The 24,420-nt window shown below is 32.6% G+C and overlaps 1 protein-coding gene across 3 annotated transcripts; it reads left to right on the plus strand.

Annotated features, from left to right (window-relative positions):
* Positions 1 to 73: 73 nt before the first annotated feature.
* Positions 74 to 18,469, plus strand: LOC133203606 (PX domain-containing protein kinase-like protein). 3 transcript variants are annotated; one of them, XR_009723422.1, is made up of 15 exons: positions 74 to 295; positions 2,362 to 2,550; positions 2,868 to 2,964; positions 4,169 to 4,246; positions 4,419 to 4,492; positions 5,147 to 5,221; positions 8,326 to 8,569; positions 8,969 to 9,093; positions 11,382 to 11,499; positions 11,737 to 11,815; positions 13,174 to 13,300; positions 13,525 to 13,608; positions 14,055 to 14,157; positions 16,521 to 17,406; positions 17,445 to 18,469. XR_009723422.1 is itself a non-coding variant. In XM_061339376.1 (15 exons), the coding sequence occupies exons 1-14, from the start codon at positions 191 to 193 to the stop codon at positions 15,335 to 15,337; spliced, it is 1,536 nt and encodes a 511-aa protein (XP_061195360.1). In that variant the 5' UTR covers positions 76 to 190; the 3' UTR covers positions 16,521 to 16,653. The 3 variants fall into 3 exon arrangements, 2 of the variants coding, with proteins under 2 accessions (XP_061195359.1, XP_061195360.1); XM_061339376.1 differs by lacking the exon at positions 17,445 to 18,469 and adding an exon at positions 15,300 to 15,337 and having other exon boundaries at positions 76 to 295; positions 16,521 to 16,653; XM_061339375.1 differs by having other exon boundaries at positions 16,521 to 18,469.
* The last annotated feature ends 5,951 nt before the right edge of the window (positions 18,470 to 24,420 follow it).

The raw sequence follows: 24,420 nt of genomic DNA on the forward strand, positions 1-24,420 counted from the left end.
TGAGGTTTGCCTTAAAATTCTTTTTTTAATCTAAATCTTGTGGATTTGACAGAAGAAGCAGCAATCTGAGACAATTCCGGAGTTTTTAATCATTAAATATTCGACTTTTATTCTCTCCAATTATCACGCCCCCACTCAAAGAAGGATGAAATGTAAACAACGTCAGCAGTTGATGTCGTAAGTCTAGATCATGGCTACAGTTTTTGAGAAGAAAAAGGAGACAAAAATAACGCTTGATGACACTATACCGCTAAAATGTTGGGTGGAATCAGCCGAAAAACGAGAAGATCACATGGTATGGATTGTTGTATGTGAAAGTGAAAGTACATTATGCATGTGATGATTATCCATAACTCATTTAGAGTAGAAATGTTATTAACTGGGTATAACGCGTTTTATCATTATTGTTGGTATCTACTTTGATGATATTTTAATTAATTCTGGCTACCCAATGAATTTATACATTATGGAATTTAAAGTATAAATTTTCAAGCATCATCATGCTCTATTCTCTTTAAAGAAGTGGACAGGCTTTCGCCTACATCCACTTCTCTTCGCAAGCCTTCATGTTTTGATTCTGGAAAACGTGTAAATCTCGAACCGGTGACGGTCTACACTTCAACTGACATTTCGTCTAAAATACGTCTGAATGTACGTAATAGACGTGTTATATTATCAATTTCAACATAAATACACACAATTGTCACAAGAAAACTGACCTTTAAGTATTGTTAATCCATTTTCACAAGTTCTCCATCCCGGATTTAAATTATGTGCAAGTAACTCTTGAAGTATTCAAAAATCTCTAATTCGGATAAAAATGGAAACTATTTTTACAAAATAATAATGAAACGAGAGAAATCGTCTACTCTGTTTAAACTAACGAGACAGTATTTCCTCAAGTTTTTCAGTCCTTCAAAGTCTTTTGATTTTTATTTTAAATCTTTTTTCATTTCTCGGGAAAGGTAGAGTTGATATCGTTTAAAAATAAAAGAAAATATTTTTTAGTATTGTCAGTGAGGAAGTAATGAAGTATTTTTTAAGCTCAAATTTACATTTAAATTGTAATAAAATAGTAAAAATAAGTATACGTAATAATATTAATTTCGAATAATATGCTAAATCAAAAGTGAATTCTCAAAAACTTTTTTTGAACATTATATGTCTTCGCCAATTTTTCCAAACTATCCGACATAAAATTTTCAATTTTTTCTATTAAACTGTGGTAGATAAACATTAGTTTAAATCCGGGATGGAGAACTTGTGAAAATGGATTAACAATACTTAAAGGTCGGTTTTCTTGTGACAATTGTGTGTATTTATGTTGAAATTGATAATATAACACGTCTATTACGTACATTCAGACGTATTTTAGACGAAATGTCAGTTGAAGTGTAGACCGTCACCGGTTCGAGATTTACACGTTTTCCAGAATCAAAACATGAAGGCTTGCGAAGAGAAGTGGATGTAGGCGAAAGCCTGTCCACTTCTCTAAAGAGAATACATCATGCTCTTGCTTAAGTTTAAGGAATTTGATGAAAATTTCACATACGGTCAACATTTTTTGTATTTGAGTATGTATATGTATATTTATATTGTTTACACTTCATTTTAACTCTGCAATTTTGCCAGTTGCATTTGTATTGATGCAAGCAATTACCCTTGTTCATCTGAGTTGCTGATCAATATTGCTGTTTCTTGTCTTAAATGTCAGAGTATACAGTTATTTAATGCCTGAGCAGTCAGTAGACCAGAATATTTTTCCCTTGGTGCAGGGAACAGCTCAGTGTTATTGCTCGAGGCCAACGGCCGAGGGCAATAGAACACACTGAGCTGTTCCCTGCACCAAGGGAAAAATTTCTGGTCTAATTGACTGCTCAGGCATTAAATAATTGTTTTATTACCTAATTCCATTTTCAGTATTTAGTGTTCACAATTGTATAATACAAAAGGTTTCCAAACCATTATGCATTCATATTCATATCATATATTTAAGTTACTTTCATTAAATAAAATATCCTACTATTGAAATCTTACATTTTTTAAAAATTATTATGAAAAGATCAAATAAAATGATTGTTTACCACTGATGTCTGCACAATGTTACATATAAATTCGAAACCGGGATTGGTTTTTCTGAAATATGTTGCCGGTCAATAGATCGCCATCTATTGATCGGTAGTCCAATAGATCGCAGTCTATTGACCAGCAGTTCAATAGATTGGTTTCAAAAATAAGAAAAACTGAAAACACATGCAGAATAGATGAAAATATTAAATCTCTAATAAAACAACAAAATCCATTTGATTAGGTAATAAAATCATTTAAGTTACTCTTTAATATTCAATATCTTACCTTCAGAAATACTGTGTTAAAGTACAGAGAGGTCCAATACCAGAGCATAGCTGGACAGTTGACAAGCGGTATAATGACTTTGTTGCCTTGGATGGCGAATTAAAGATCTCTAATATAGAGCTTCAACTTCCTCCAAAGAAAGTGTTTGGTAACTTTGACAGAGAATTTATTGCAGAGAGACAACAAGGATTACAGGTAGAAGTGTGTTTGTTTTTATAACAGAGTCTCTGTTCTCATGCTCATGAATTCAGACAAGAAGATGACGAAAAGTTCTATCTTTGTTTGGTTCAGTGATTTTGATGTAATGTGATAACAGATGCTAAAACTGGAATTTTTAAAAAAAATTTTTTTTTCAGTTTATTTTACTGTCTTGTTTGTTATAGGTATTTTTAATGTACATACATCAGTTATTGTAATGATGTTTTCTGCACTGATTATTGGAAATTGGTTATTGGGAATCTGATCGACTCAGTTTTAATGCGTGAGTGATAAATAGAAACTTTTATCTTCAGGACTACCTTGCTGCTGTTGCTGATCATCATATGTTATCAAATACATTATACTTCAAAAAATTCCTGGATTCTACAAATTATGCTGTTAATATTCCAGGTAAATTATTTTGAAATGCAGCTGTAAACTTAAGATAATAGTATGTATAAACTACATTGTAAGGCATTTATACTGAATGATGATAAAAGTTTCACCTAAACACATTTCAAAATTCACTGTACACTGCCTTAATATCAACCAAGTTTTTAATTTTTGTTATTTTTTTGTGCTGAGTAAAAATGTAAAAAATAAGAAGGAAAACACTGAATTTTAAATTGAACAAAAGTTGATTAGAAAACACAAAAAGAACTGTTAGGAAATCCAAAGATGAAAGCAATAAAATGGTTATAGGGAATTACTAGGGTCAGCTGAAAATGCTCCTTTAATTTGTACCTTTCATTTTTTTTTATATCCAATAAATAAGTGTTCTTGGTGAAAAGATAGGTTTTAGTGATATATAATATTGAACTGATTCAACTCCTACTGTTTTATGAAGTCCTGACACACTGAACTTGTGTTTCTTTGAGGGCAAAGACTGGTTGGGGACTGAGGTAGGAATGTTTTAAGTTAGGTATTCAGTCTATATATGTTAAAGGAGGTAGGAATGTTATAAGTTAGGTATTCAGTCTATATATGTTTAAGGAGGTAGGAATGTTATAAGTTAGGTATTCAGTCTATATATGTTTAAGTAGGTAAGAATGTTATAAGTTAGGTATTCAGTCTATATATGTTTAAGTAGGTAAGAATGTTATAAGTTAGGTATTCAGTCTATATATGGCTCTAAGGTAGAGCACCTGACTAGTAATGTACGGATTCTGGGTATGATTCCCAGTCTTACCATATATTTGTCTTTTTGTACATTCCTCTTTTCCTGATACAGTCTGTCTATGTTTGCTATTAATTGTAACTGGGTTTTAGTGTATCTACAGTACTTAGAATGTGAGTACAATATTCTAATTGTACTCTTAGTTAGCAATCACAAGAGTGTATTAATTACACCAGAAACTTCCTCATATATCATGTATACAGTTATCAAGATCATTTACATAATTTTGCCATTTTATCTTGCTTTAATTTAAATGAATCTTATCATGTTAGTTTATAAATGAATATTAAATTTTCATTCCATCGCTTGTAATATTGACTAATAATGTACATGGATCTTCACTAATGATTATAGTTAACGCACATTATCTAATACATGTACATGTTTAAAAGGTTACTGTCCTTATTAATAATTTTTTTATACCATTAATGTTTACAGAGTTGGCATTACAACATGTATCCATGGTGTTTAGATCAGAGAAAAAATGGGATGTAGTGGAGCCACTGCCAGATATAGGTCAGGAACCCACCCCATCTCTCTCTCTCTCTCTCTCTCTCTCTCTCTCTCTCTCTCTCTCTCTCTGATTTTTTAATTTAAATTTTTCATTTTGTTGATCTTTTGGAAATTAATACAAATAAATTTGATACAAAGTTAGTCTTCAATTAATTTTTTTTATCTGCAATCTTAGGTTGGAGAATAAGGAAGAGTTATATATTAGTGAAACCTTTAGAGCAGCCTAAAGTTCGTCAAGTCCTGTCTTGGGTTTGTATTATTAGATAAACCTTTAGATCAACCTAAAGTTCGTCAAGTCCTGTCTTGGGTTTGTATTATTAGATAAACCTTTAGAGCAGCCTAAAGTTCGTCAAGTCCTGTCTTGGGTTTGTATTATTAGATAAACCTTTAGATCAGCCTAAAGTTCGTCAAGTCCTGTCTTGGGTTTGTATTATTAGATAAACCTTTAGATCAGCCTAAAGTTCGTCAAGTCCTGTCTTGGGTTTGTATTATTAGATAAATCTTTAGAGCAGTCTAAAGTCTGTCAAGTCCTGTCTTGGGTTTGTATTATTAGCCAAACCTTTAGATCAGCCTAAAGTCCATCAAGTCCTGCCTTGGGTTTGTTATTCATTAAAATTGTTAATTTGTAAATTAATGTAAAGCATGCATTGTCTTTGTACAAAAGTAACTTTATTCTTGGCTTTCATTCAGACACAATAAGGCTGAAGGCTTGTGCATATGTAATGTCTCTGTATTTTAAGCTATCTTTAAACATGTACAGTTTAAAACATCAATGTAACATATTGTTACATGTATGTATTATATTAATTTAAAAAAGGTATTATATCAATATTATCATTATTTTAACCTAGTAAGTACTTGTATTGTTTGTTGCCTTTAAAAAACATTCTGTGTAAATTGCAGAGTGGATTTGGTCCAGATAAATATATTCCTGAAAAAGAATTAAATGCCATAATGAAATTATTACCCACCATTCAGGTAATTATGCTCTACTAATTTCTTATAGCATTAACACTGCATATATGTGAATCTTAATACATGTATATGTATTCCATTATCTACAATATATTGTGCATAAGATTTGAAATAATAGGCTAAAATCATGGTATGAGAGCTACAGTAGCTGTGTTAAATACACTATCTCTATGATATTGTCCCAAAAAAGCTACATGATCCTCCTTCAACCAAAGTTGTTTCATCCTATTGTGTGTAACCTTTATAGATCTTGCCATTTACAACTTGCTGTTTCCAACTCTTCTTTCTAGACCTAACAGAGCTTGAAGTTTGATAATTCTTCCGCTTACAATGGTGTTTGCCCTATCCCTTTCCATTTTTTGCATTCTTTTTCTATTGATGGCGGTCTTCATTTTTCCCATGATTCATTCTTTACCATCATACACCATCATATGTTAGCATTCATCTGAGATATTTTTAGAAACACTTCATTCAGGAAATCTCTTGCTAATCTCCATTTATACATGTAATCAAAGAGGAGTATGTTTTTTTATGTTGGTAATGATCAAAGTTTTACCAGCCTTTAGCAAGATTTAGTATACTGTTCATCAGGTTTCCATGATTCCATGATTTCTAACATAGTCTTAATTACATGTTTTAATGACTCAGTATCGGCATCCTTCTTTCCAGATGTTGAAAGACCTTATTTCATTTTCAAACTTTTCCTATCCATGTTTGTCTATTGTCAGTAAGCTGTCAAAAATTTCAGCTTCCGCCCAGAGATTGCTGAAAAGTTTCATAGTAGGTGAAAGGAACAAAAATTAATTTCATGATCCCCAAGGGGCCTGAGGGATAGGACCAGAATTAGCTGAAATAATATTGATAATAAAATCTTCCAAGATGTGTTGCAAATAATCTGTGGAACTATGAGCTTTCACCATAATTGTGAAATTTTTTACGGACTGTGGTTCACAGATAGGGGTAATTTGGTCTTTAATTGAGCATGCATTACATGACTGTATATCTTTGGATTTTTTTTTTACCTATATTCAGGGGCTTCTGGCTTATTGATTCCTGTATTCATTCTTCTGCTTGGGGGAATAGAAATTGATATTGGTATCTTGTGTTGATTTGGCATACTGTATGCATGTATTATGTTATATTATACTGGTTTGTGACATGAAGTGGCTGGCCTGTGTCTAGGGAATGTTTTGGATGAAACTTTATGCATGTTACTCAGGTTTATCTATAATCCCATAGGCCTAATATAGTAGTAAGCATTAAGCTCTTGATTTCCTTTGAATTTTGTCTATGAATTAGTCTTGCCTCTTATTTGTCAGAGCTACACTACATGTATATCCATGCAGATAGCAGCCAACTTGACCATTTATTCAATGTGACTCCAACACTGCCTGATTTATAGCGAGCGCAGCGAGGCGGCGCAAAGCGCCGCTCGCGTAGTGAGCTCCATAGACAACGTGTACGGACGGAGGAAATTCAGGTTGAAATCTGCACATTGTTCAAAGAAATTTTTATCGTCCCACGTGAAAATATTCTATACTCCCAATAATCCTTTGTGGTGCATAGCAACATGGTGGCTTAAGCATAGCAACAACTTACTTGATAAAATTAATAAACAACGATTTAATTCAATTTCCATGCCATAACTGCCCACAAAACTATCGTTTGCGTCCTTGGTACACACGACTTTTTATGTGACGTCATATTTTCGTCACTTTAACAACTCGGGTATTTCCGATTTTGTCGGAAATATCCGAGGATTAGGAATTTCGATCCCGATGCATGGGGAGTCTGCAACGTTAGAGAATATACAGTGGCTGCAACGTTATTGTTGACAACTTACACGAACGATCACGTTACACGAACGATTCCGCATGATTAACGCACGATAAAACCTGTTACACGAACGATCCCTCACGCACACGATTCTACACGTTACACGATTTTACACGATTGCTAACGCAAACGCACGATTCTTCACGCAAAATAGTTCAAATTCTTTAGGAATGGATATTTTCAAAACGAAATAAGCCTTAATATTTATTTTAGATTTCAAATAATTATTGATATTATTTCATCGACTTTGAAAAATAATAGAAAAAATAGAAATGGATATTTCTGAAACTAAATACATTAGATAACAAATAATTATTTACGTAATTCTCCGACTTAAGAAAACTGTTTTTTTTCCCTTCTATCAGAAGATGTACATGTAGGTGGACCGTACGTTTTGATTGAATTAGATTTCATAATATGCAGAAAGGGATAAGTCTGAAAATCTCTAAAATCAACAATTATTTTACAAATCATTTATTTGCAGAAATTATAAAAATAGTTAAAAGTAAGCTCCAGAGATAAACACTGATAAACGAAACACCGACAATCATGTCGTGTACATGTACCTTCGCGGACTAAATATTTATGTAAGCGTAGAGAATTGTTTATTTATTTATTTGTAAAATATCTATTTTTGATCTATTGATTTTAAAAATATCTTGACCATAATTAGCAGTAAACATAATTAACATCAGAGAAAAAATCCTTAAACATCTAAGTACGGTTTATCACAAAAAATCACGCGATTTGACGAGACACAATATTGTACGAATTGCTATATTGCTTATTTCCAAGCGATAATTAGTTCGTTCTGCTTTCAATTATGTAAATCGCGTTTCATTCATTTTATTTGGATTGAAAAAAATTTAAACAAGCGAAATGCTTGTATAATAAATAACATTCCGATAAAAACTTACAAAACGAAATTTACACGTTTCTTAACGCACGATCACGCACGATTAAAGCCGCAAACGATTGAGTCTGATACACGCACGATCTCACACGTTACACGAATGATCACGCACGTTACACGAACGATTCTACACGATTGGTTTGTCAACAATAACGTTGCAACCACTGTATACTTCAATAACGGTTTTAAAAAAATTATGTACGATACACAGTAAACGCGCGATAAAAGTGTAATAAGCAGAATGTAAAACATTTGAGAAGATGTATAGAGTTTTAGAAAATGAACTGCGCTCGCCCTAACGGTTTCACCGTCGGACATATTACAGGTTTATTAATCAATTTAGTATAATCTCTTTCAGCATCCTCAGATATGCCCGGTGATTTTCTCTACTACGACAGAGAGTGGGGGGTTAACCATAAGAGCCTTTCAGGAGAGGGGCACCTTGAGGGACTCAATTTGTAAATGTAAACCAAAGAACCACTTCTTAAAAAAGTACACAAATCCCAAAGCATACTCAGCATTAGACTTAAATGCGGTGAAAATTGTCGGAAAACAGATTCTTGATGCTTTGAAATTTCTACATGAAAAAGGATTACCATATGGTAAGCTTTAAAATCATTTTTGTACATCCAAGATGTGCTTTTTTAAAACCAAATCTTAGGATATGCAAACCTGAAAAAAACCAAATTCACTATACAACAAACTGCTGTAAATGGGTCAATGACATTGTAACCAGCAAGAAAGAAAATATGACAGACCAGACCAGGATTTGAAACTGGGCCCCATGAATCACTAGTCAGGTGCTCTACCAAATGAGCTATCTGGCCACTGGCCATCAAAGTTGCTCAACTGTCATATACTTATTGTGACATTAAATTTTTAATTATTAACAATTTAATTTCATTTAGAACAAGAATACCCATGTATATTGCATTATTTTGATACAACTTGAAGCTTCATTTGTTTCCCATCACTGATAATCTTTAAAATAATGCTTACAGGTCACTTGCATGCTGGCAATGTGTTACTAGACGGTGGGAGATGTTGCTTGTTGGACATAGAGAACTGGATGCTAGGGCTACCATCTTATTATAGACCATTCTTTACACAGTACAAGAAAATCAATGTAAGTATCAATCAAAATACCAGTAAACTATTCTTTCTGCACTACAAAAAATAAATAAATAAATGCAAGTAATATGACCTCTTAGATGTTCCACTGGTAAAGTCAGTAATGTACTATGGTAATTAGACCTGTGGTGCTATAGAAGTTTTACTGATTATTAAGACCAGTGGCTTTATAGATGTGTACTATTGTACTATTTAGTACAACTGCTGAACAATTGATCTGTTTTATTTCGGAACTATGTGTACTGTTTTGGACAGATGCTCTATTAGATGACATGTTTTATTATATAAATAGTGCACGTTTTTGAGGGTAACAGTTAAAATTGACACCCCAAGGAAAACCATTGTCAACCGACGCGTCAGCGGAGGTTGACAATGGTTTTCCGAGGGGTGTCAATTTCAACTGTTACCCTCAAAAACTTGCACTATTTATTTTATTATACTGAATGTCTTATTGATTTCGGATGTCATTAAAAAATTCGGAGATCGACGTTAACTTCACGCTTAGAAAGCTTTCAAACTCCCCACTTCTATTTTTCTCAATAGGAAAGCTTCGTAAAAGATTTACCAACCTCTTTATTATTTGTTCGCTACTCAAAAAGTCCTTTATCACCTAAAGTTTGCACTCGCAAGGATGTTTCGTCTGTCGTTTGTCTTTTTCAAGTAAGCCACATCGGACGCAAGCTTTTATTGACGTCGTTTATTCGGCTTCTTTCAAATGCACAACCGACATTTTGAGAATTCTACGGTGAACCATACGCGCATGATTTGAACGCATGTGATATTTTCGTAATGTTACCCGTTGTCAAGTGTGTTGCTAACGCTGAGGGTAATATTACGGATTGTTAAATGTGTCTAAACCAATCAGATTTTAGTATTTAACATGAAAGTATAATAATAAGACTTGTGAACTGGTTGATGAAAACTGGTTTGGGACAGCAACTTTATGAGTTGATGTGTTTTATTTCAGACTTGTGAATTGATTGATCATGTTGTTGTAAACTTTTTTGACATCTGCTCTATGAATTGACATTTTATTTGAGACTTGTAAGTTTATTGATGGGTATTGTTTTGGCCAGCTACTCTATGAGTTGACCTGCTCTGTTTAAGCCTTGTGAGTTGATTGATGTCCACTGTTTTGGACAGTTACTCTGTGATTCACTTGCTCTATTTCAGACTTGTGAGTTGATTGATGTCTACTGCTTTGGACAGCTACTCTATGAGTTGACCTGCTCTATTATAGACTTGAGAGTTGATTGATGTCTACTGTTTTGGACAGCTACTCTATGAGTTGACCTGCTCTATTATAGACTTGTGAATTGATTGATGTCTACTGTTTTGGACAGCTACTCTATGAGTTGACCTGCTCTATTTCAGACTTGTGAGTTGATTGATGTCTACTGTTTTGGATAACTGCTCTATAAGTTGACCTGCATTATTTCAGACTTGTGAGTTGATTGACATCTACTGTTTTGGAGTTGGTTGATGTGTACTATTTTGGACAACTGTTATATGAGTTGACCTGTTTTATTTCAGACTCATGAGTTGATTGTCAATGATTGACATCATTCTACTGTTTTGGATAGCTACTCTATGAGTTGACCTGCTCTGTTATAGACTTATGAGTTGATTGATGTCTACTGTTTTGGACATCTACTCTGAGTTGACCTGCTCTATTTCAGACTAGTGAGTTGATTGATGTCTACTGTTTCAGCCAACTACTCTATGAGTTCACTTGCTCTATTTCAGACTTGTGAGTTGATTAATGTCTACTGTTTTGGTCAGTTACTCTATGAGTTGATTTGCCTCTATTTCAGACGTGTGAGTTGATAGATGTCTACTGTTTTGGCCAGCTACTCTATGAATTGACTTGCTCTGTTTCAGACTTGTGAGTTGATAGATGTCTACTGTTTTGGCCAGTTACTCTATGAGTTGACCTGTTTTATTTTAGACTTGTGAGTTGATTGATATCTATTGTTTTGGACAGATACTCTATGAGTTGACTTGCCTCTATTTCAGACGTGTGAGTTGATAGATGTCTACTGTTTTGGCCAGCTACTCTATGAATTGACTTGCTCTGTTTCAGACTTGTGAGTTGGTTGATGTTTCTGTTTCGGCCAGCTATTCTATGAGTTCACTTACTCTATTTCAGACTTGTGAGTTGATAGATGTCTACTGTTTTGGCCAGTTACTCTATGAGTTGACTTGCTCTGTTTCAGACTTGTGAGTTGGTTGATGTTTTCTGTTTTGGCCAGCTATTCTATGAGTTCACTTGCTCTATTTCAGACTTGTGAGTTGATTGATGTCTACTGTTTTGGCCAGCTACTCTATGAGTTGACCTACGGTAAACAGCTCCTGGCTGCCACCTGTGATTCATTCCCTCCATCTTCTCCACCAGAGATTAGTGAGTTCTGAAATATTTAGGATCAATATTAATTTGACATTAATAAATATACTAACTTATGTTTTATCAACAAATTGTTAATATTAGGCATTTTATGTAGTAGTAATTATTGCTAAGAGTCATTTTTATTTTCATTTTTACCTTGTATGTTGAATTTATGTCATAGTTACCACTGTGTTATGTGGTAGTAATTATTGTGAGAGCTATTTTTATTTTCATTTTTACTCTATGTCATAGGATCTGTCTTGGAGTCAATTTTGTCCCCAGAAGCCTGTAAGGGTGGCCTGCCAACTGTTGATGATCTTCTCTCTCATCCGTAAGTAAACCAACTTCTATTGCTATACAACTGTGTCCCAGCAGTAATATTTCATTTCATAATATTTCAAAACAAGTATTGTCTGTGAAAATTTAAGTAAAACCATCGAGAACTTATGCATGTACTGTGAAATTGATAATTTTTTTTTGAGGGGACCAATTTTTGTGGATTGTAAAAATATATTTTAAATTTCACTAGGACTTTGTTTTATGATTTTAAAAAAAGAGGATTTGGAAAAAAAAACAAAAAAACTCTCAATTTATTTTTATTTAATGATGTTAAATTTACAGGCAAGAATACACTTAAAAAATCCACAAAATTGAGCCTTCAAGAAATATAGAGAATTCAAGAATTGACAAAGAGAACAGTTAATCAATAATCAGAAGGTCCTATTACTGAACACCAAAACTGCTTTTCAAGAACTTAGAAAATCTGAAAATCTTTATTTAAAGGTTTTAGACTTTATAATTATTGTACAGTGTATTTTTGTTCATGTCATTACATAATTATAGAAGAGTTGGCACAAAGGCATTTTATCCCTTAAAATTGAAAACAAAATTTCTGTTATGAACCTATTAGAATTATTTCACTGAATATCTTTTTTTAGCTCACCTGAGCTGAAAGCTCAAGTGAGCTTTTCTGATCACCTGTTGTCCGTCGTCCGTCCGTCTGTCAGTTCGTCCGTCTGTCCGTCCGTCTGTAAACTTTTCACATTTTTGACTTCTGCTCAAGAACCACTGGGCCAATTTTAACCAAACTTGGTACAAAGCATCCTTGGGTGAAGAGGAGTTTAAATTATAAAAATGAAGGGCCAAGTCCCCATCAAAGGGGAGATAATCAAGATAATACAAAAATTGGGTTGGGTCATTAAAAAATCTTCTTCTCAAGAACCACTGGGCCAGAAAGGCTGAAACTTATGTGGAAGCATCCTGGGGTAGTCTGGATTTTAAATTGTTCAAATCATGACCCCCGGGGTAGGGCGGGGCCACAATAGGGAATCCAAGTTTTACATTGAAATATATAGTAAAAATCTTTAAAAATCTTCTTCTCAAGAACCACTTGGCCAGAAAGGCTGAAACTTTTGTGGAAGCATTCCTGGGTAGTGTAGATTCTAAGTTGTTCAAATCATGACCCCTGGGCATAGGGCAGGGCCACAATAAGAACTGGGGGGGGGGGGGGTGAGAAAAATCAGGTGAAAAACAGCAAGGCCAAAGTTACTCAGGTGAGCACTGTGGCCCGTGGGCCTCTTATTTTCTGTATAAGCTTACCAGAACATCTGTGATAGTATCTTAAGGGTATGTAATATGGCATGTTGTTTGTGACAGTACATCTGTTTAAACTGTGAGAACTTATCATAGGTTCTTTGCTGGGGTGACTCTACCTCCAACAGATAAACCAGTCCTGAAAATCCCAAGCAAGTTAAAAGAGGCCATAAAGAGTGCAAAAGAGCAAATGGAGAAAAGGCTGAAGGAAGAACAAAAAATTGTAAACAGATCTTCATTAATTATGAATTTAGAATTCAAAGTGATCAAGACTGGCAAAAGTTCAAAACCTTGCATATTTACATGTACATGTATTTAATTTGATTTGTTACAAAATTTTCTTTATGTAATTTAAGTGTACTGTGTTTTCTTTGTAGAAAAAGTGTGTTTAGGTATTTTGCAGTGTTTTACAGAATGAAATCACTTGTCAATTTTTTTAAATTTCAGATTAACCAGTTAAAGAGATTATCCAAAGCAAAGCAATTCCATATGTCAGAAGATGAGAAAAAGAAAAGACGGAAATCTAAAAAGGTTTGACTGAATTACTTTAATAAAAATACATTTTTGGCATTTTGTATAACACTTTCATCACCTATTGCAGAAAATCCCCCTTTTTTTAAACAAACTTTGAACATTAACATGGTAATTTATTGTTTAATTAGGTTAAATTGTTAAATTTATTTTAGGTGTTCAAAGTGTATAACAAATTCACAACATATACTGTTTGATGTTTGATGTTTATTACAGTCAAACCTCCATGAACAGCCACCATTATGTAGATGTTTGAAAATAAGTTTTCTTAAAATGATACATTATTCATGTTCATGAGATGATGGTGGTACATGTACATCTGTACATTGAATGGAATGGATTTAAATATACTTAGTCTAATGTTCTGGGAGTAATGTTTCTACATAGCAAACATTGGACTTATGTATAATGTTCAGAAAGTAAAACAAATCCTGTTTACCTTGCAGAAAGTGGTCCAGGAGAATGGTGATGTTTCAGGAGAGACCTCAGCACCGTCATCGTCATCTTCATCTAAACCATCTGATTCATCATCTAGCCAGACTTCTAAAGGTGTGTTTACCCCCATTTTGATAGAATTTGATTGACTATTAAACAAGTATTGTTCAAATGTTGACATTTTTGCTTTCTTTAACTTCTCTCTGCAAATGTTAGTAATTGTTTATTAAAATCAAAACTTCAGCTTAAAAGAGTAAGGTATGGTTATACACAAACATAAATTTGCTCTCATAGTTTTGTAATATATATATTTTGTATATAACTAAAAACAACAACAACAAACAAAATACACACACACAAAATACCAAATTTTACAATGATAAAGCTGTCAATGAAACAAAATAAAAGAGAGATTATTAATGTAACCGAAGTATCAAGTGGTAAAGATGTCAAATACACACAGTGTTAATGATCAATTTTTGCAATATAATAGGTGGATATACACAAACTATATGTTCATACATGTATTCGCATTTTGTAAGCACACTTTGTGTGATATGATTATGACGTACACAAATGAATCTGTTCCGATTCCATTACGTTGTATACAATACCATGATTTTATATAACATATCAGCACTAGGGCCTAGTATGAATAAATATGCATTTATAAGCCACATGCACATGAAAAGCAGAAACAATTAATTCATCACTTTTACAAGCATTTTAAATTTTTGTAAATTTTAAATATCTTGAAAGATTTCTGAAATTATTTTCCAGTTTTAGATAGTGGTTAACCATACCTTTTTCTTACCAAGGAAAGAAGTCAAGCTTAACATGTAAAATATTTATGCTGTGTTAAAACAAAATGAATTTCAGCAGTTTTATGATGTTTTTGTTTTACTTAATTCTGAGATCTATAGAAAATTAATTTTGTTGGCATAGCACTATAAACTTCTGCTTCGGGAATGGAAACAGATGTTGAACATTGGAATGTCGTACAATTACATTATCTTTATTAAGCATTAGAGGCCATTTTGATTTTCATGTGATGGGGGTATACTGCACATAAATGTACCAAAATGATTGAAAGTATCTGACAAACTTTCTTATAATCAAGAAAAATTTTCTTAAGGTCCAAAAAAAATTTATAGGTTAATTTAAATTATCAATAATCTGAATTGATATAAAAGAGAAAAATACTTTGAATGGAAGTGAATCAATTTGATTCACATGTATTGTAATTTGAATTCCAGAAAAATTATCACAAGAACCAAAAAGCCCAGAACAATAGGTACATTTTGCATGATTGTTGTCACTGTGTATGTGGTTATGGCTAGTTCTGGTGGCAGAGACTAATAAGTGTATAAGGCCATATGAAATAAATACTGAGTCCCATGTTTGTTGTAAAGAGAAGTCTCTATAGATAAACATATTTAAAATTAGACATGGAATAATTTGATCAAAATATTTCTGATAATTTACATCTTTGATTTTATGATTCTTTTATTAAATTTGGTTTTTTATTCTACTACGAAAGGAAATTAATTTTTTTTGTATGGCCTTATTTGATTGGCTAAAATAACATGCATTTATAACAAGACTGTAGAATGAATTATAGAGTATTTATGCAGTGTTTTAATAATGTTAACAAGAGCAATAATATGCATTTGTAGTGGTGCTTTTTTGTCATCTTTATAAAGTTAGTACTTTATTTATTTTTCTCTACTCTTATCAATATTTAAAAATAGAAAACAAACCTGCTAGCAGTCAGATTCTTTTTTACTGATTTCCTTAATCAGTTCTTTTATTGTTTAACTTGAGGACACTTTCTTTGACTGTAACTTTACTTGTCAGTAAGCGCTGCATAATTTTTTTTTTTTTTACTGAAGCATAATATTAAACGTTTAATTCTGATCATATGAATTTTGCCATGCCTTTTGCATGGCCTCATATGCTGTATCAATAGAACTTTGATATTGATATATGTATTTAGTATTTAATCTTATCCGAAAAAAACCTATAGAATTTTAATCAATTCAAATATACAGGATAAAATTGCTCAGCTAATATGAGTAGGTAAATATTACTTCTGAATTTGTAAATGTCTCTATCATTATTTTAAGATTAAAAAAGATAATTTTTAAAATTTTGAAAAATAAAGAAGAAAGTCAGAAATACCATTGTTAATGTTTAAATGTCTATATAATTCTTGCATTGCTTTAATCTTGGGCAGCAAGCATAACACAAATTTTTTGTTATCTAGAGCTACATGAATGTTCCACCATTTGAAATATTTATTTTTAATAATTATTAGGGATCAAAGTGTGAAATAGTTCATATTAGAGTTTGAAAATTATTTTGAAACATTAGAAGTACATGTATATTGCAAAAAATGTTAATTAATGATTGTACCATTTGTTGGGTGGTGGCAATTTGGTTACTTGAGCCTGATGTTGTTTTTTGATATATTGCAGTTTCCAGTGTACCAGCGGCTCCCCCAGCCCCTGCTGCTCCAGCACCCCCACCCGCTCCAGTGGCACCACCCCCACCAGTGGCTCCAGGAGCTCCCCCTCCTCCAGCACCACCTGCTCCAGGAAAGTCAACACCTGCACCAACTCAGGAAGGAAGAGCAGCTCTCTTAGGATCCATCACCAACTTCTCTAAAGGGGGCTTGAAGAAAGCTGTTACAAATGATCGTAGTGCACCCAAATTATAAAAGATTCAAATTCACTGTACACAAAAAAAATCACTTTATTGCTATTTCTCTGTTTTAATACTGGTAATGGTGGGCCTGTGGTGAGTGGTTTTCAGACCTAACTATCAGTATAAATGTGTACTGATTAACTGGAGATTTACTACTTTTATTGTAGACTGTATTTGGTGCTTTTCAAATCTGTGCATAGCATTCTTTGTATTCATTACCTTTTTAGCTGGTTGAGATTGGATTCATTTTTATCGTTCTTTTATTTTATTGTTAGAGAATATAGATAAATACTCACTTTAAATGTTGGATGACTTAAAATGGAACTCATCTCTTTATTATTAGTTTTTCTTTCATAAAAGAAATTGAATCAAATGAATATAAAGTGAAGGCATTTTTGAAAAGTGAATACTCTTTTTTATGGAAATAAAATTGGAGTCTTTGAAATAGCTAGTTTTCTCTGTTTATTCTTTACAAGGAATTATCTGTATATTTTTTTTTCTTAATGTCCAGAGAGAAATATTTATATCAGGAGTAATCTATATATTTTGAACTACATATTTGTAGTTTTCATTTAGTTTGCAAAAGTGATTTGGAGTCTGATATTTTTTCTGCCATGAATACTGTTGGCAGAAGTAAGAATTCATTATTACTGATGTGTAATTAGGAGCAGTGAAAATAAAATTTTGAGTTAAAGGAGGTTGTACAAGATTATATCCCTTACATGCACATTCAGACCTACAGATAATTTTATAGACATTTTTTCTGTTTTCTTCACACCTGCATTCAATACTCATATCTAAATTTGTTAGTAGGAAACATGTTCATGTACTTGTTTATGTACACCCTATAGATTTATTTAAAATTTTCTTCTACAAATCTTAGAATATATCCATATGAAGATTTTTCAATGTAAAATTGTTTCTATAGCAGTAGTTTACTGAGACTTCTAGTGCAATGCATTTAATTAAGTGTAAATTAGATGTCTTTTCATTGTTGTGATACCTTCATGTTGTGGCAGTCCTTTTTATGCTAGAAAAATGTGCAATTAAAATTATCTACAAAGATATATTATAGTTAGTACATATATGTCTATTATCAGATTTCTTTTCAGTTTGCATAATGGGATAAAAATCTTACTTGAATTGGTGTGTTGATTTCTAATGAGTAGGGAAAATAAGCAGATAAAACTTAATATATAACTTTAATTTCTAATTCATGTAGGAATGATTCACATTCTTACATGTATATAACAAAAGGGATAATAAATCAGACATGTATATAGGTATAATTTGGAACCTTTTTCTGTTTTCCCAGAAATGTGGCACAATTCTAAGATTTATTCCTCGTCTCCTGTGCTGTTTGGTTGTTAATATTAATCTTATTTTTTATTTGTAAATTGACAATATTCATATTAGGTTAGAATTTTATCATAATATTTCAGGATTTTACAAGTTCCCGTTAAATTTTTCAAATGCTCATTCTGCTTTTCTGCATTAATACTGGGTTGTTTAAATTACTTTGTTTTGTTAGTTTTGTATCACCTTTTGTTCACAGAATTTTATGCATTATACTTTTGGCCTTTGAAAATGAAGGATCCATTACTTGGAAATAAATTCAAGTACAATTTGCAAACTTGATGAAAGGCATATTTTGTATACTGTTGGTGTAATCTTTTGCTTATATACAGAAAAAAATAAAGTGGTACGTAATAGAAAGCAAGTTTAAGACTGGCTTATTTTTAAGATGTTCTGGGACACTATCCAATTTTTGTCCATTGTGTCATGAGTAAATTTGAACATTTTCAGCTTTTATGAAACTTCTGAACCAGATATAATAATATTTGTTACATAGCTTCTATAGATGAAGAAGGAAAATTTTTGATGAATTTCATTAAAGCAATATGAGCTGCAACTTTGATGTCAAAAATTTTTGTTACAAAATTGTAATTAACTATTTCAATGACAGAAAAAAGAACATTTATAAACTTCTGTTGTTTATATTTACGATGGAAGAACTATTTATAAGCTTTGATTGAATCAAAATTACATTATTGTCATCCTGTACAATATTGATTTCTTATATAATGCTATATATTTCAATGTACAGAATCGTTTATTCTGAAACAATTTGATACTTTAATTTATTGCTGTCTAACTGATCAAAAAGGTTTAAATTACATACAATTTTACCATAATAACACATTTTAACAGCAAAATAAAATTCTCAAAAATGCAGCTCATATTGCTTTAAAATACCCTCCCCCTTTTTGCCCTGTTGTATGGGGACAAAACCTCCAACACTAAAGCATTATTTCAAAATCTATACTCCTAAAATTTTAGAAGACAAACTGTGTGTGTATGATTGAAGCTCTACAAAAATTGTTTTTCATTCCCTTCAGACCCAGAATTGGGCTAAATATTATACTGAACACGATTTATATCTTGAAAAACATTTCTCTTTACTCCTGGACATTAAACAGACGAAATATTTGCATAACTGTACATGTAACTTGATGCCATAATAAGACGGTACTATCTGCACCTAAGCTTATCCTCTAAAATGTACTCTTCCTTTGTACCAGGGTAACTAGTGAAAAAGCCACATTACAAGCATATCAACAGTCTCATTAACGTTAACATTTCGCAAATTCTATGGTCAATACAATGACCTTGTTTGAAAAAACAATTTATCATTAAGTCGAATGTTAACTGATTTTTTTCATACAAATTGTTATATAGGGCATTATTTTGACATTGAATTGTCTGCATATTTTTCCGTTTGCCCGATGATGACAAGCTTTAAGGAGCACACAGCGGGTCTGACCGATCGACAGGAGATGCTTACTCCTCCATGGCACCTGATTCTACCTCTGATGTTTTAGAGGTGCTCACAATATGTATTGTATTGTTCCATGCAATGGACTTTTGAGCTTGGTTACTGTTCATTATATCTTCATGTTTCATTAGTTATTCGATTATTTCAAATTGGTGAGCATGTGGTCCAGGGACGTTTTAAATAAGTATTTCTTCTATGTTCATTACTAGTCTGAAATTAAAGAATTTTATGAAGTTTAAATTTTTTTTAAAAAGGGTTTTTGGATAGAAGGTTTTGTAAATTTTCGGACCCCAATTGCATCTCAGGGTGAAAATGACAGTTCCAAAATCTTATTGCACGTCGACATGATCTGGCTATTGCGTCAAATGTAAGAGGGGTTGGGAAGATGTTTTTTTTTTAATTATTTTTTTTTATTAAGGATAGAGCAACATATGTAGAAGAGAATTTCGTATTTCATTACCACCGGAAGTATGAAACGACGACGCTCGCTACAGCCCGAAAAAAGACCTAATGAGAATTTCATGTGAAATTGATAATGAACAGTTATTACACTCACGCAGAGGTCCAATTAAGCAATACAGATTGAGAGCAGGGCAAACACAAACCCTTGAAAATATCAGAGATAAGATAAGGTGCCATTAAGGAGTAAGCATCCCCTATCAATTGGTCACATCCGCCGTCAGGTTCATATATTGTCATGATCGGGTAAACGGAGAAACCCGAAGATGATTCAGTATGAAAATAATGGCTAAACAATTTGTTTCAAAATGTCAGTCAGCATATTAGACCTGGCAAACAAGGTCATTGTATACCATATAATATGCAAACTGTTGACGAGATTGCTGGTATCCTCGTATGAACAACTTATTTGTCAGTAGCCTTCCTCGGCTGAGAAGTTGTTTGTATGTAGAACATGGTCTTGCGTATCAAATCAACCGGAGACATAAACATTATATGCAGGTGATAATTGTTTATTGCTACAGAATTAAGGGAAGTTGACGATAGAAAAGTTGAAGTCATATCACAGTAAATCATAAAGTTTAGTTGTTAGTTTGCCATCAATGATTCTCTGTCTTAAAACATCTAAATATGATACAGATGTGGTGTCTTTTATTTCAAGTTCAGTGGGATATATAAGGATGAAAATGAATATTTTTAATTGATGAAATATCGTCATATATCTAAATCGTAGAATTGAAGGCCACAAGAAGATACTTGTTTTCTTGCAGTAGTTTTTGAATAGATTCTGCTTCATAAGAATACACAACAGGTCTACTAATTGCACGTATCATAATTTTTGTGAAATATTAAGTCTTTTGTATGAAACATTACTATTTTTGTACCACGCATATTTCGTTACATGTCAAATATGAAAAAGCCAACAAAAAATGAAAAAAAAACTCGTTTTTTGACTCCCAAATGGCCTTTAGGGTGAATTTGAAAATTCTGAAACCATATTAAACATGTACAGGACATCACCAATCACATTTCAAAAGATGTTTGATTACCAGTCAAGTTCTGGGTTCTGGGAACTCGGCTTTTGTAGAAAATCGTCGTCTTTCCAACCGGCCAAATTGCATGACCCTCAGAGTAAAAATTTTAAAAAAAAAATTCAACACTATTGCAAATCTACAGGACACCACCAATCATAAGATGTACTGAGTAAAAATATGGTAGGAGTTATGGGAACAGATTTTCTAGGAAAAATGTTTTTCGACCCCATTTTGGACCCTAGGGTAAAAATGACAATTTCAAAACTTCAGTCCACTTATACAGATCTGACCACCAAATACTTCAAATGTAAAAGGTGAATATAACGAACAGTGATCAATCTTATAATCAAGGTAACAAAACGAATCGTGAACAGGGTAAATATACGGACCCCTAGAAATACCAGAGGTGGGATCAGCTGCCTAAGAGGAGTAAGCATCCCCTGTCGACAGGTTTCACCCATCTGTGTTTTGATCGGGAACGACGGAACATCCCGTAGTCAAAGAAAAAGGTACAGTTTCATTTCAAATCTGGCCCTGTATTTTTCTAAAATATGAAAGTGATGAAAAAAATTAAAATTCATGCTTTCTGAAATGTTGAAACTCCATGCACTAAGATCAAACAAATCGTTTTTGTTCAATTGACTTCCTAAATGCTTATTATGACGTCATAAACGTGCATTTTCCCGTATTTTCTTGAAAAAGTTGCAGAAGACATCAATTTTCAGTGAAATTTTCTTTCAGATAAGATAGTCCACGTGCATCCCCCACAAAGATTTTGAGAAATGTGATTTTTCAAAGAATTTTACATAACATATCCGATTATTAAAGTGGACGACGGCTGTGGACGCTATTTTCTCAAGGATATTAACCCCTGAAATGAGTCATTTTGAGGCTTTTTCTGCTTAAAATTTAGAGAAATATGGAATTCATGACGTCTTATTTCCAGAATGGTCCTCCTTCATGCCATATTCTTTCATGAATTATCACACTCATATACTCAACTCATATTTATGCCAATTTCAAAACTTTTTGAAAAATTTAATTTTTAGGGCACAATAAAGCCAAAACCGTACCTTCTTCTTTAGTATAAAAGCAATGAACTAACAAATGGAGCATGTCAGACAAAATACGACCCAACAAAAAATTGCTTTCACAAACAAGGACATTTTAACGACCATAGAATTTGCACAAAGCTGACTTTAAATGGGATTGTTTGATATCCTTGTAACATCAACTTATTTGTCAGTAGCTTGCAATGGTTTAAAATTTAATTTTATTCAGAGCATACTCTTGCTTATCGGGTCAGTTTGGAGACATAAACACCACAATTATGCAGGTGATGTTAGAATATTGCTACATAAATAAGGGAAGTGAAAAATTGTAGTCATCCGTTTGTCATACAGTTTGATTATTAGTTGACCATATATAGTCAATAAAACATCCAGATAGGAAACGGATGTGGCAGGCTTTAATCAATTTATGTCTTTTATTTGGAGTTAACTGGTATATATCGAGTCGACATGAATGAAAGTAACTATTTTATACTGATAAAACGTCGTGATATATATCAAATTGTCGAATTGAAGGCCACAGGAAGAGTATTCTTTTTCTCATGAAGAAGTTTTTGAATAAATTCTGCTTCATAGAAATATAAAAATCAGGTCGGCTAATATAGGAGCATAATTAGTGCCCATCGCAATTTCAACAGAATGGTGAAAGACCTGGTCTCCACAGATTAGTATATATATTGTCACTGAGGAACCCCTGCTTCCTTTTACTATCAATTTCAGAGTACCTGTATGTAGAATCAGAATAATTAACACAAGGTTATTTGTAGATGATCAATCACAAGATATGAAAATTTGCAAGTTTCGTTTTTATTGAGGAAGCAGTTGTCCGGACTTTTATAATTTATCGACAGGAATGGTTGTATAGAGCGTAGATAAGTAATATTTTTATGCTATTGATATTTGAAAAATTTGGAGATTTTAAATTTTCTAAAAGTTCCTTGGAGTTTATTTAGAATCAAAAGTTTCGATTTACACCACTTCTTGAATATGTTGTAGCACAAGACGTCTGAAGTTTCTCCTTCACAGCACTTAATATTTTGGTGAGGAGTAAGGATAGGGGCATGTTTGAAAAGATTCATTGGCTAATGTGTAAAATATAAAAGAAGTTTAAGGAAGAAGATAGTGTGCAAGACGGATGGACCAGTATAACAATATACCCAAAGGTCCTTTAGAAAGTGCGGATATAATGAACAAAGATTTCTGTACCAAATGTCTTTTCTATATCCATATATCATTGGTTTATGCCAAAGAAGTTAATTATTTCTAAAAATTTACACAACTTTTTTTTTGCCTTTTCTTTCTCCCTCTCCCTCTCTCTGGTATAAGTTGAAAAAATCTTGAGATTAAAAATGTTATAAAATATCTGAATATATTTTTTGCTTTCCATGTAATTAGCGAAATATGTCCTATTTCAAAGCATATTATATCTTTAGCATTCTTCCCTTTCTTAGGACATGAACCAAAAAAAATATGAAAGCGCTGCCATGTGTTTGGATGTCTGTATTTGTAACATGGAGAACATGGTCTAATTGTAAAGGTAAATGGCCATCACCTTCTTTGTTAAAAATAAGATTTTGATTTTTTGTCCCTTTTTGGGTGAAATATTGGTAACTGCATCCTAAGCTGGTCTGATAAGGAGCTTATATGCCAGAAATTGTTTTGAATTACCAAGGGCCAAAGACACGGTTTCTTTTTGTTTAAAATAGAATTCTGGTTTCTGATGGTAATGAAGACGTTTATCTCTTCATCATAATTTGATCGATGTACTATTTCGACTGTGATTGCTTTTAAAGTCACCAGGCTCAACTCCCTTTCATTCTAGAAACAAATGTTTTATAAGAGATGGAATAACGGATTCCTATGGAGCGACAATTTACAAACAGAAAAAGATTTAAAAAACTGAGTGATAGATAGTTTGATGAGGTCAGTTTTAATGGCAGAGGTGAAATTTCCTGTCTTTGCCGGAACTGGAAAAAACACATGAGTGAGGAGCCAATGACTAACAATGAGGGGCATTTTGTAGGTAATATATTACCATTAAAAGTTGCAGCTGGGTACTCAGGTAATCGTTAAGTTTGTCTTTTTTTTAAAAAAAAAATTCCTTGTAATCAGAAGTATTTCTGATATGCAGATACATGTCTTCTGCTGTTAACTGACATAAGTGAAACTAGCTCTCTGAACATTTCACCTCATGCATTGATTCAAAGGAAATGTCAAATTTATTAAGATTTCAAAAAAAAAGTTAAATAAAATAAAATATTTACATGTAATA

This window comes from Saccostrea echinata, unplaced genomic scaffold (assembly GCF_033153115.1).
Source record: "Saccostrea echinata isolate AGI-Se365-2 ecotype Australia unplaced genomic scaffold, CSIRO_AGI_Sech_v1 ptg000051l, whole genome shotgun sequence".
Lineage (NCBI taxonomy): Eukaryota > Metazoa > Mollusca > Bivalvia > Ostreida > Ostreidae > Saccostrea > Saccostrea echinata.